General features: G+C 42.8%; 1 protein-coding gene across 4 annotated transcripts in view; it reads right to left on the reverse strand.

Annotated features, from left to right (window-relative positions):
• Window positions 1-13,899, reverse strand: part of PALD1 (phosphatase domain containing paladin 1) — a 192,362-nt gene that overhangs the window by 66,838 nt on the left and 111,625 nt on the right. For all 4 annotated transcript variants that reach the window (XM_075130902.1, XM_075130900.1, XM_048859541.2 and 1 more), the window contains exons 17-18: window positions 13,341-13,412; window positions 9,061-9,201 (exon numbers count right to left, since the gene is read on the reverse strand). In XM_075130902.1, the coding sequence (XP_074987003.1) occupies window positions 9,061-9,201; window positions 13,341-13,412 (213 nt within the window). The remainder of the gene's footprint in view (window positions 1-9,060; window positions 9,202-13,340; window positions 13,413-13,899) is intronic.

Genomic DNA, 13,899 nt, shown 5'->3' on the forward strand with positions numbered 1-13,899 from the left:
CCACGATTACAACACCACAAAATATCTGAGGTAAACATCTGAAATTGTGAAACTGACTACTTTTAAAACCCTTTGGCCAGTAAATTGACCAAAATGGACAATAAATTTGGTAGTGCCGTATTCGTTACATATCAGTGAATTATCATGGAAAATAATATTTTCTCTGCAAACACCTCATGCCCCTCTACCCCGAAGTATCCTTACAAATGTCCATGAATGTAAAGCCTTTCTTCCAGAAAATGAATCAGTTAAAAAAATAAATCTGTTTCATATTGTCACGTCTTATAATTCATTTGTAAGCTCTGTCATTCTAGTTGTCCTGTAAAAGGCTTAGCACACATCTGGGCACTGAAAAATAGTACTCAAGTATTTATAGAGAATCAGTCGCTCTAATATAAGCACTAACTGTTCCCACTATCTAACCTCCAACCAACCAACAGACAATGGAACAAAGCAACCAAATAAATCTTAAACAAACAAATCAAGAAAAGGAAAACAGGGGTAATGCCAAGGGAGAGCAGTCTCACAGTGAACTCAGGGCTCCAACCTGCAATCTTTTTTTCACATACCAAGAGCAGAAACGTACACAGATGCAGAATGCTGTACTTTCAGTCTGCACAGTAGAAGAGGATTATGGGCTCTTAGTGGGCAGAAGGAATAAAGGAATGCACAGCAATGCCACAATCCTGATTAGTAACTGTAAAATTTGGACACCATGTTGGGCGAAACTCCAGGTCTCTCTTACGAAAGCTGTGTGCAAGCCTAGCCAGAGTAATATGGATAATTTAATTACTGTTGCTGCTCTTTATGGCATTTTGAATTTGTTGTTTGGAATCAGTGTGAGAACATTCAAAACATCTGATCACAGACAGACAAGAGGTTTTCCAGCCCCAGCATTGCCCTGCTGAGGTGTCGGTCTTTCTATTGGAAGGATTTGCTCGAAAGGGCACGGCCCACAAGCACCTCTCATAGATTTTGCCCTGTTTTGTGTCACTGTGATAGGGAACAGCTTAGGGAATCAAAAAAGCAATTGGATGGATAGTGGAGCACCAGAGAAGAAAAATGTCACACTGAAGCACTGTGTACACTAGGAAAATGTGAACCATTTTATTACACCAGTGCTGCTCCATTGGTGCTAACTTGGGGGAGGTGTCGTGTACGCAGGGCATAGATACTTTTTGAACCATGTTGTCTAATCCTGTGCAGGAACTTTCCTTGCATGGATAAGGCCCAGAAGCTCTTAGTGCAACTGGCGGGGGGAGGAGGAACATGCTTTATGCCACCTTTATAGTCTTCCCAGTCCTGGGCTGGTCACCACTGTAAACCAGAGGAGTCTTTACACTGAACAAAACTTTGCAGCTCATACCCAGCTCTGCTTTAGATACAGAAGGAGGAAGAGTAGGAGGGGAATTTACCTGTTTAAACTTTTGTGTTTAATTACTGAAACGTATTAATCTTTAGAAACATATTCAAACTGTGGTGTTTCCTTTTCAGGCAGAAGATTTCCCATCCACCATATCCTTTTAGAAAAGCAAGAAACAAAATGAGCTCTTAGTTGAGACCTTTTCTTTACGTAAATACTGTCCCATTCCATCCCATTAAATTATGCCTGCATTGTGTCTTTGCATGGCACCAACATTTAAACAGACTCCACTGATAACGATGAACCCTAGATGTAAAGAATAGGAGCAAGGGGAGATTTAGATAAATCCCAGTGCTTGAATTTAAGGGTCCACAGCTTTGGTAAAAATGCAGAACAGGATTCTTGAGTAGAATTCCAATAGGGTTAGGACAAGTAGCTCCAACCTAGGCCAGCTTGATTGGAAAATATTTTCTTGGTTTGTGAGAACTTCAAAAATACAAGGCTGGTGGTTTTGAACCATCCAATACACAATGATAATCCCAACAGAATTCAAGAAGAGCTTGGCACTCAAAAAGCTGTGGGTATTTTCTAAATAAACTTTCTATTTGAGGGTGGTTTTAATTAAAATCCAGCAGGTACTACAGGCCCTGCTTGTTTTAATGCCTGCTTGTATGTAGTGTTTTGAAACCTGAGTGAAGCTTCTATGCAAATAGTAATAGTAATTCCACCCTTGCAGTTATAAAAATAGGGTGAAGTGAAGTAAGCTAATATTCAGTCACGTGCCACCTGGGAATTTCATTCACCTGCTATGGGGCTTATTCAACAGCAAGTTGTGTCCCAGCCAAATAAACCCATTAATAACTCTTCTCAGAGGCTCAGAGCTGTAAATATTGATCTTGGCATCATTTCATGCAATGGAAGGAATTAAAAAATTATAAACAAAACGGGGGGATGGAAGAAAAGTATATTTTTTCTATCATACATGCATTTACTCTAAGATCTCCTTACTGGACACTTTTCAGGAGAGTCCTCCTACAAGGGTGTCCTGTCAGTAGTTCGGGTAAGCAGTAAGAAGAACACATGTGTAATTGTTCCAATGGATACAATTAAAATCCCTAAAATCCTTCCTGGCCCTTCTACATACAAGGCAGAACGTCTGGTGGCCTCAGTCAACTGTTTTATAAATGCCATAGTCACATGGTGAGTGGATCTATGTGGCATGTTGCGCACCAAGGAGGAATGAACAATCTTTCTTTTTCCACTAGATTTATGAAAAATCTGAGACAGAATTAGGGAAAAGCAGCCTTGTGTTCTGAGTGCAAAGGAGAAACCAGACTAAATCCCTTTCTGCTGAGAGTAGTTTGTGTAAAATAACTGACCTCAGCTCTTCCTTTGAGCTCATGTCTTCCCAGAGCACTGTCAGGAGGACAGAGTTGCCCTACAGAACAGATGGCACCCAAGGAATGTCTGCACACCAAACAAACCAAGCACTCTCAATCTGGTGGTGGTGGTGGCGCGCAGCAGGGGACCAGGATTTTAAACAATGGCTCGATTCTCACTTCAAGGAGTTTGGAGACTTTTCTGTACCAGGGAGACCTTTAAAAATAAACACATGATCTGGAAGGTACAGTCAGTGGTGAAGGCCTCAGCCTCTCAGGAGCAGAGGGTCAGACCATGTCATTGGAAAGGGACTTTTCCCTAGCTGGAATCATGGAATCATAGAAGTGTAGGACTGGAAGGGACCTCGAGAGGTCTTCTAGTCCAGTCCCCTGCACTCAAGGCAGGATTAAGTATGTAATCTTGTAATGTAATCTTGCATTTGACCGAAGACTTCAATGTCACTGTAATTTTTTCATTCTTATTATATCCATTCATTGAACAAGAATCTCATCTATTGTGAATGTGTGCGCTATATCATGAGAGTCAAATACATAAATACAACTGCCATCGATTCAATGAGAGTTGAGTGCATGTATCCAAGGGCACAACTGGATAAATAGCGGGGGACAGTGAGAGATTTTTGGGTGTGGTGATTAAATTTTGGTACTCCTTAAATAAGCAGCAAAACATGTTTTGTATTTTAGTGGAAAGATGTTCATGACAAAAAAGACATTGTGTAGCGTGTCACTGGAATAAATTTCAGAACTTTAAAATATTTTAGTACTTACTGTTTATAAAAATCCCCTGTATGCTTACAACTGAAATCTGTTTGCTTTCCATAGTGCACGGGTGCTTAGTTAGTTATTGTAGGGTTGATTACAACTCCTGAACTCCTGGTACTGATTTATTAAAAATGTACACAGAGAAAACTCTTCCAGAGCCTTGAAATGAAAGCTGAAATTGTGTTGAAAATCCAGCTCCTCAAATGGGCCATCCAACTCCATGAGATCTGGAATGGATGGTTGGGCAGATACTCACCATGTGCATTCTCCTATCCCTGGCAACTCTGTAAAAATATAGAGGATTTTTTATATGTAAGCCCTCCACCCAGTAATGCCACATTACCTACACTTAGCATGGGGATATCAGGGAGAAAGTAGCATCTAATGCTTCAGAACCAACAATCTGAAGTAACTGAGTCTTTGGGTTATTGCTGCTTGGTAGGTTACAGACATATGGGCACTTTACTGCTTCTGCTACTATTATTATTGCCATCAATTCTGGTTTAATCACTGGGGATTTTAATTCCTGGGAAAGCACTCAGTTTTATATGGGCCCTTTAGAATAGTTTAAAATATGTAACCTAAACAATGTCCTTTTTAATTTACATATTCCCCCTCTTCTCCCATTTCCTTTCCGACATCTGCACTCAGTGCTTCACACATGCTTATCAGAGAACGGGTTTCCATCGGTTCTTGTAACTCTCTCTTCCCCCCTGAAGATGTAAGGTTGATATTGGGTGGAGAGGAGACTTGTGCATGGAAGGCGACTCCACAGTTGTAAGAACATGAGCCCCAGTTAAATAAACCTATCAGTCTGACAGCTGCAGAGAGAGAGAGCTGTGTGCATGAGACCAGGAGAAAGAGGAGGGATAAAGCCTCATTGTTTTGTATCCAGAGACTGTGGCAGGCACTTTAGCAGGGTCAAAGGGGCCACATCTGGCTACAATCAGATCTCTGATACCAGTTAGAAAGAAGGGGGCGGGGGGAGAGGAAGGAGAGGGAAGGGACCTGACATCCCTGTGATTGAGGGTTTTGGTAAGAGCAGATTTAGCAAGAGAAGGGTGGAGATAACTATAGCACCAACTTGTCCCTTTTGGGATATTTTTTTAAGCAAATAATGGTTGAGGGTTTGAAGCATGGACTTGTATTTCCCCTTAGCCTTCCACTGACCTGCAGAACTGAGAAGGGGAGCTTTGTGCCAATGTTGTGGGAAGGCTCAGAGACTGCAGTTTGGCTTTTAGTAGGTAATTTACCTCACGTAAAAGACAAAACCAAAATATCTATGGCATTTTTATACTGGGCTAGGGCAGGGCTTTTCCTCTGCAGCTTGGAACCCATTTACTCCAGTGAATAGAACATATTGCAGGGCTGAAAACTTCATTCCTGCCTCAGTCTCAGCCTTTCCTGATCCTTGCGTAAAACAACTGCCATTCAAAGTGCCAAGAAAGTGAAAATGCACTGATTGCAGCACATCTCCAGTTTGGAACAGGAGGATGGCTAGTTCAAACGAGGTTTAAGAGAGATCCTCACTAGCATGATCTTTTGCATGAGGTAGAGGACACTGTCTCTTTTGGGGGAGGGGGGGCGTTTAAACACCTTTACCAGTGTTTTCTTTTTTAGCATGTCTACACTTTGAGCTGAAGATCTGATTCCCAGCTCCGGGAGACACACCTGCACTAGCTCTCATCAAGTTAATGCATTAAAAATTGAATGTAGCTGCGATAGCACAAGCAGCAGGAGGGGCTAACTGACCCAAATGCACACCTAGCCTCTCTGATGGGCTGCGAGCCCCTCCTGCTGCTTGCTCTGCCACAGCTACACTCTGTTTTTACAACATAGTAGTTTGATGACAGCTAGCATGAGCATGTCTCCCCAAGCTGGGAATCATGCTACCAGCTCAGAGGGTAGACATATCAGTAGTGTAGCTTCTCATTTGGGGAATACAGAGTTTAGTTTAGGTTAGTTTACCCAATTCTTTTTTTACCACTACACCACAGAGACATATCCTAAGAGTACCATGGATAATTATAAATAGAGGGGGAAATAATCATGAAAATTCACTTTTCACCACTTTGCTATTTGTTTATTTTTCTGATTTAACCTAACTTAGAAGCTAGTCAAACTGATTTTGTTTCCAATAAGTTTCGCTTTCCATTTCTCCTGCAGAGCTTAAGTTGTAAATACTGCAGGGGAATGTTTCAATCAACACATTCTGAACAACCTTTATTTGATTTTTGTTTTTTAAATCACGAGACTATTTCCATCAATATTAAATGATAATTAAAGAAATATGTAATATACTCAACCTCTACTTGGGGCCTTACCTATCTGACCGTTTCACTTTAATGCCCATGAGGCACACTTATTATTTTGGAAGGTTTCTGCTTTCCATTTTCAAAAACACCACGTGGAACAGGGTTGATCTGAGGTCACTGGAAAGAGGACTCTTTCACTAGATATGGGACAAGACTACCTGCAAGAACACAGGGCTTATGTCCCCTTTCCTGTATTTACATTTCATGCTAATATGGAAAAGCTGCAAGACTAAAAGCTAACGCTCAGAGCACCAGCACTGAAGTAAGGAAAGAAACTTTAAACCTGTGCATACTAAGCAAAAACAGCACTACCAGCAAATACTTTTCAAAATATATTTCAACTTGAGCTGCAAAACCCTTTTAAAAGTTGTTCAAGTTTCTTCCACTGTCAGTTCTGCTCTTTTTCTATATGTCAAAACGTGACCCTCCTACTTCGTCTACTCTCCCACACCACCCACACATGTTTCTAAAGAAACTTAAACCTCACATGCCTTTTATGTTTACTTTCTTATTTATGCACTAGCATCCTGGATTATATCAGCATGCTTCTTGGAATTTATTAGCTAATTGCTGCTGTAGAGTCAACTGTGGAAGGAGCTAAACTTGTGGTTCTTGCTTTGGTCCCACATAGTGCATTAAAATAGTTCTCAGCTGCAAAGTCAACGATTCACTTTTTCAAGTTATATTTAGAAGTCAGAACATTTTAAGGCAAGTCGAATTTTGGGCCTAACCAACTTGGCAAAACTCCTTTCACATTTTGGCTTCTGTGTTCCAGGAGAATTACAAAAAACAATCCCACAGCTTATAAAAGTATCAACTGAAAAGGTTCTTATTTTACTGTTCTACCATCCATCATCATTACCCCACAAAAGCTTACATTTAAAGCCTCGACCCAGAAATTGGCCAGATGCTGGCATCTTCTGCCCAGTGAGTACAACTCAACCAGCCGGGTAAGGGGAATGCTCATCCAGCATGAAATGCACTGTTCTATCAAGGAAAGAGGGCAGAACCTCAATGACATTCCAGTTCTGACGCTGAATTACAGAGCAGCTGCAAAAGGATACCAGCTATACACTGGGCAGAAGATGCATCTCAAGATAGACCACACAAGTAGGGGCCAGTATAGTGTGCAAAGGAACTGAGGAGAGCCACAGCCCTCTTGGGTTTTGTGGCTCAGCCACCAACTAGCAATGAAGTTTGAATTTCATCCATCTCACAGGCTTTGGTTTTTGCTAAGGGGTTGCAGGAGAGGGAGTCAGATTTTCCCAGACAGGGTTATATTAAAAAAATAAAATAAAATAAAATAAAAAAAATTAAATATTTTTAAAGTTGTTTATATTTGGGCCTGTCAGAACAGATAATGTCTCCTTTATAGACTGGCCTTCCCAGCTGTATACACTTTGGAGTTGCATACGAGAAAATGGAAGTTGCAGGGTTTGTTGCTAAGCTTAGCTTTGTGACCATTTTCTGTGCTAGTTTCTCTCATTTCTATGCTAGTTCCAGAGAAGATGAAAATACACAGTATACAGTATTCTGTGAGCATGTTCCTTAAGCAGCCTTAAGATTTCCATGCCAGCAATCCCACGTGCACACGCTCTATTGCTCATGGCAAGAAATAGCTTGTTAATATTCAGAACTATTCATGTAAATTCATTGGCAGAAGCTAGACGACACTATGGGAAACTGAAACTGGCAGGGGAGTGGTGTGAATGGGCTCTGATGGGAGTCCAGAGCACTACTTGGCTTTGACAGGAGCCTGCCATGCAGGTTCTTCAGAGAGGGAGATGTAAAAGCAGAGACAGAAGGAAATCAGAGGTCTCCTACAGGTATTGGGAAACTCCTGGGTACCCTCCCCCCTCACACAGTCCCCCTTTCTCCCCACCCAGACCACCCCACATTAAAAGACAAGTTATTCCACTTCAAGAATAAAATGAATAAGTGACCATAACTCTATTACCAGAATAGAGACAGTAAAGAGCACCTTTGCCACCTGCTGGCTGAAAGCAGGAAGTGCCCTTTTTGTCTTGAACGCAATCAGTACCATGCAACAACTGATTTAATCTGCCCCCCAAAAAATCAATGAACTTGTGATCAAAAGCCAACCTGTCCCATTATGCCTGGAGTGATATGTCCACCTATCAGTCCTTCTCATTTACCAAATATCTCTGGAAGCCATCCTTTTGCTTTTTATTAGGGTTTGGTTCAAACTTCCTTTGCCCACCATCTCCCTCCATGATCAAACCCATGCTACCACTGAACCATACAATACACACTGTAAAAATGAAATGCTCTGCTAGAGGTTGTGACACTTGGGAACAGTGCAGGAATACCATCCTGAGCAAGTGCTTAAGAGACATACTTTTAGAGATTACTGCAACGAATAACAAACTAGCACAGGGAAAAAGGTTTAAACCATCTGCATAAGCATTGTGTTTTGAAAGCAGATTTTCTTTTTCAAATGTTCACCCATAAGACAATAAGCAGACACTGGTCAGAGTCACAGCTCCGAGTCTGGGCCGAAGAGCGATAGTACCATCGTAGCAGCTTTTACGACACCGCTTTGGCCACTGAAGAAAAATGAAAAGCAGAGAGTTGGGGTGCCAGCATGTCACAGCTGAAGGAGGTGCAGAGATCTCTCTAGTAACGCACCGAAAAGCTTCGCTGTAATAAATAAGCAACAAAACAGCATTCTGACAGGACACTAAAGGCCTGGTCTACACTGGGGGGGGGCGGAATCGATCTAAGTTACGCAATGAAGTCGACGTACTTAGATCTACTCACCGTGGTGTCTTCACTGCGGTGAATCGACTGCTGACGCTCCCCCGTCGACTCTGCCTGCGCCTCTTGCTCCGGTGGAGTACAGGAGTCGACGGGAGAGCGCTTGGGGGTCGATTTATCGCATCAATTTACCCCCGCTGGATTGACTGCTGCCCACTGATCCGGCGGGTACTATAGACATACCCACAGGCTCTTGAAGAAGCCACAATGCTATATTAAGAAACCTTTTGCAGCAGAGACCATGCCTTTGTGTGTGTTTCTACAGCACCAAGCACAATAGGACTCAGGAGTGTCCTGTAATATAAATACCACACGAAACTAGGCAGATATCTAGGCCATTAATCACAGTGCCTGCACTTTCCACTTGGTCATTTACAGGAGGGTGAAAAAATAAATATGGAATGAAGAGAGTTAATCTCGGAAGCATGACTGTCGCACTCACCTGTCTGTAGGTGCATATGATGATTTCTCTCAGGTGATAGTGCATAGGTGTCATGGTCTCACTCACAGTATCCAGGGCCATATCTACCTCCTTCTTCATTCTGTGCCCCTCTGGTAAAAGCTGCACCACCTTCATCACCACCTGGAGTATGAGAGTAGTAACCGACTTCATTCCAAAACCTACACACTTTGAGGAGCACAAAATAGATGGGACTATTCCAGATTGTGCGCCCCAATCTATCCACTTGCAGCCACCTATTGTCTCTTGTATTAAACATAGATTGTAAGATCTTTGGGACAGGGACCACCATTTTGTTATGTGTTTGTACAGAGCCTTGTACAGCAAACTCCATGACTGGGGCTTCTAGGCACTACAGTAATACAAATAATCACCACCACCCCGAAAGCACTTAAGGCCAGATTCTTGCCCACAGTCTGGCCCCTTTGTTCCTTACAAGCAGACCAAAGAGGCCACCTAGTGGCCAACTCAGAATTCCTTTGGGGTGGGATGAGAGAGAGGGGAGGGCTGGGAGCTCTCAGCTGGTGTCAAGCTAGCACAGCACCCTTTGATCATGAGCTTTCGTGAGCTACAGCTCACTTCATCGGATGCATACCGTGGATACTGCAGCAGACTTTATATACACACAGAGATCATGAGACAATACCTCCTCCCACCCCACTGTCCTGCTGGTAATAGCTTATCTAAAGTGATCATCAAGTTGGGCCATTTCCAGCACAAATCCAGGTTTTCTCACCCTCCACCCCCCCACACACAAACTCACTCTCCTGCTGGTAATAGCCCATCCAAAGTGACAACTCTCTACACAATGTGCATGTTAATCAAGGTGGGCCATTTCCTGCACAAATCCAGGTTCTCTCACCCCCTCACCCTCCTCCAAAAACCACACACACAAACTCACTATCCTGCTATTACCAGCAGGAGAGTGAGTTTGTGTGTGGGGGGGGGGGCGGTGGAGGGTGAGAAAACCTGGATTTGTGCTGGAAATGGCCCAACTTGATGATCACTTTAGATAAGCTATTACCAGCAGGACAGTGGGGTGGGAGGAGGTATTGTCTCATGATCTCTGTGTGTATATAAAGTCTGCTGCAGTATCCACGGTATGCATCCGATGAAGTGAGCTGTAGCTCACGAAAGCTCATGCTCAAATAAATTGGTTAGTCTTTAAGGTGCCACAAGTACTCCTTTTCTTTTTGCGAATACAGACTAACACGGCTGTTACTCTGAAACCACCCTTTGATCATCACTCCCTCCTAACGCTTGTGTAGAACATGTGCAGTGGGCAAGAGCCTCAATGCACTCCATCAATTCTCATTTGGTTGGCACTGCCAGCTGATGTACAGGCTGCTCTTGCCAAGACCACAGCTGGAGCTGTGCAGAACAGAGAAATTAGGGATCCACAACTGGCACTCTGACAACGCACCCACACCCACCTCGAGCATATCTTAGTGTAGGAGAAAATCTGTCCCCAACACAGCTGCTCTGCCTTACTAAGCTCCCATTAGCATAAACACCTAGTTAAACCAAGGCTGGTTATCTCCCCCAGTCCAGTACTGGGGCTTCCTCACTATATTTCCCACTCCCACACACTGCTTGCCCCTGAAAAGCTTTAGACAAGATGGACTGCACTCTCTAAATCTGGAGGAGCCTGTTGCGACCCCATATTCTTCAGAGAGAGATTATTATATGATTATGACATAGTTATGATGTGTTTAATGTAAGATAGGTCCTGTGGGATGTCACGGGAAAGGTTATGAATTGCTGAATATGATTATCCTCTTTGTATGCAAGTATAATTTTTGTATTGGAAGTTAGGAATATTGACTGTGTATCTGTATTACAAATATGTGTTTAAACTTGAGGAACACCCACTAGACCCGATGCTTTCATTCTGAATAGCTGGATGCGGAAGGGCCATTAGGAAAACAATAGGCCCTAGGAGAAGCTTATCTCCCACCTGGGGAGCCTTCCTGAGAACCCTACAAACAGCCTCCAAGTAATACTGGCATGACACTACAAGGACATGTGACCAAGTCATCTGGTGCCGGTCTCCATCTTGGAATATCAGTATTTTTCCACTAACTGGCATGGGAACCAAGCTTTGAAACAAAGGATTCCTGCCAGATGTAAAAGCTATATAAGGCAGGGGAGTGACATCATCGTGGGTCTTCACTGACTCCCCACCGAAAGAGACTCCTGAAAACACCTAGGGAACAAAGACTATTTATCTATTATCGAATAGCATAGTAATTATCACCTCTGCCCTGAAACGCAAAGTGCTGATTACATACTCATTCCTTTCAGAGTCACTGACGGACAGACCTGCTCCCCCTCAATTCAACTGGAATTTTAAACAGTACGTGCTATTAGGATGGAGTTAACACTAATAAACTGCTACAACAACACAGACAGAGCATATTGCCGAGCAGCCATGTCTGATTCTCATCTACACAGTGACTGCATAGCATGTAGATCCATGAACTCTGACTGGCTACAACCCCTCAGAGCTTATCAGACAGTTGATACAAATTATCTGTCTATCCTAGATACTTATATGGCTCTCATTACCATAGAATCTGAGCACCTCTCTGTCTAACATATTTCTCTTCCTCACACCCTTGTAAGGTAGGGAACTACTACCCAATCTCCAAGAGAAGGGTGGATTCTCTCTCTCCCCAAATCAAGCCTGGATGCCCTTCTGGAGGATATGTTTGGTCAAACAGTTATTGGGTTCAGTTTACTGGTAACTGGGTAGAATCTAGGGCCTGTGTTATACAGGTGGTCAGATTGGATGACCTAATTGTCTCTTCTGGCCTTAAAATCTTCGACTATCACCCCCATTTTGCAGACCTCACAGAGAGACTCTGTGGCTTGTCCAAGATCACCTAGGAAGTCTGTGGCAAAGCAGGAAATTGAACCCAGGTCCTGGCCCAGTGACTAACCAACAGACCACTCTTCTTCCCTCAACACACATGGCCACCTCAGTTTCTTGATTCAATCAAGCAGAACCTTGAAGATGCTAGGACACACTTCAAGAGTTTCTCTTTCTGTTAAAAAACCCCAAACATTTCTCATCCAATTCAGTCTCAAAACCAGCTACTTTGATATGGCTTCAGAACAGGAGCAGCAACAGCTTGTGGGCTTGACATAAATTTGGTAATAATTATATTTTGGGTTTGGAGTCATTTTTAGTTCAGGATACAACAACAGAGTTCTCTTTATTATACTGTAAAAAATAAAAGTACGATTATCAAGTTGTTGTTTCCCCCAGGAAAATTTCAATATGACCAGAATTGAAATTGCCCTGGAACCATCAGGGTCTTTCATTTTACTTCATGATCAATGGAAACTTAATCTGACTTCACTATAAGCAGATGCCATTATAGTACTACACACCTGCAGGTCACCAGCCAGAAGGCGGACTTGCCAAGGTGACACACTAATATAACTGCCACATGTGCTGTGGTATTCATAAGCCTCTTTCAGAAGCACAATGCCAGACACTTCGGTGAAATGTTTGTTGCCTTTGGAAAATAAAAATGGACAGAACGGAGTGATGTCACAATGGGAAAACAGTAGAGGCTGGGGTTAATAAAATAGGGCATAATCAATCATATACCATCATCAGCAGATGAGGGAGGGTCAATGAGGCTCGAACTCAGCTGGTTAACATTTACTCTCTGGTGGGGTGTGGGGAGAGAGCCCTATTTAAAAAAAAAAACTTTATTATTCTAGCTATTTTATCTGATACTCAGATTGTCTGCAGCTGACAGACAAATGGAGGGCTCTTTAGACATGGCTCCTGTAGACTAACACCTGGTCTCTGCTTTGATATTGCTGATGGAAACAGACATTTAGCACCTCCTGAGACCAGCCTAACGGTTAATCTTTAACAGGCCATCATCATCCCCTTGCCTTGTTCTGCACATAGTGTGGTTTTTAAAGCAGCAAAAAACCTATCTCCAAATACGAACCATGAGCATACTAACCCCAGTGTCAGAGACCCAGAAAAGCCCCCAAATGCCTGGACCCACGCTTGAACCGGGTTGTTATTATCAGAGTTTTAACCATAGTGTGAACAGACTCCAGTCTGGCTGCTTCAGAATCCTAAACACAGACCACATCACTTAATGGGAAATTCAGTTCCTGAATGAAGGAGCTGAAATGCTGAGGCTGTTTGAAGGAACAGGACATGAGCAGCCCCTGGAGATTTCACAAGACACCCTGAAATAAAGGCAGATTAATATAGGAGAAGGACTCACCTCAAATTCCCCTTTGGTGTACTTGGCATCAGGCACACTCACAATTTCATCCTCACTCATCTCAGGGATGCCCTGCAGCAAAAAGAGGCCAAGCCAAGCTGAGCAGTTAAAAACCTATCCAATTACAAAGTGCGTTTTTGCTCACGAAAGCTTATGCTCAAATACATTTGTTAGTCTCTAAGGTGCCACAAGTACTCCTTGTTCTTTTCACACACAATAGTTTCCTGCGTGAACTCCTGATCCACTTAACAATACCGTATGTGGGAATACAGTGGTCTAAGGGAAGAACTGCGCACCAGGAGGCATGGGCTCTACAAATAATACTTTGTAATATGTAGCTTTTTTCACCCATAGCTCTCAAAGCACTTATTTATGCCTTTTTTTTTCTTTTAACAGAACGTGACACTGAGGAACAGCAGTTAAATGACTTGCCCATGCAGTCATTCGAAGTATCAAGAATAAAGGGCCAAGTTTCCTGACTTTTATGTCTGATGACAAACCACTAGCCGCCCCCCATATGCCCTTTGTCCCAGGTTTGCCCCAGACTTGTTGAGTTACT

The sequence above is a fragment of the Caretta caretta genome, chromosome 7 (genome assembly GCF_965140235.1).
Source record: "Caretta caretta isolate rCarCar2 chromosome 7, rCarCar1.hap1, whole genome shotgun sequence".
In the NCBI taxonomy this organism is placed as follows: Eukaryota; Metazoa; Chordata; order Testudines; family Cheloniidae; genus Caretta; species Caretta caretta.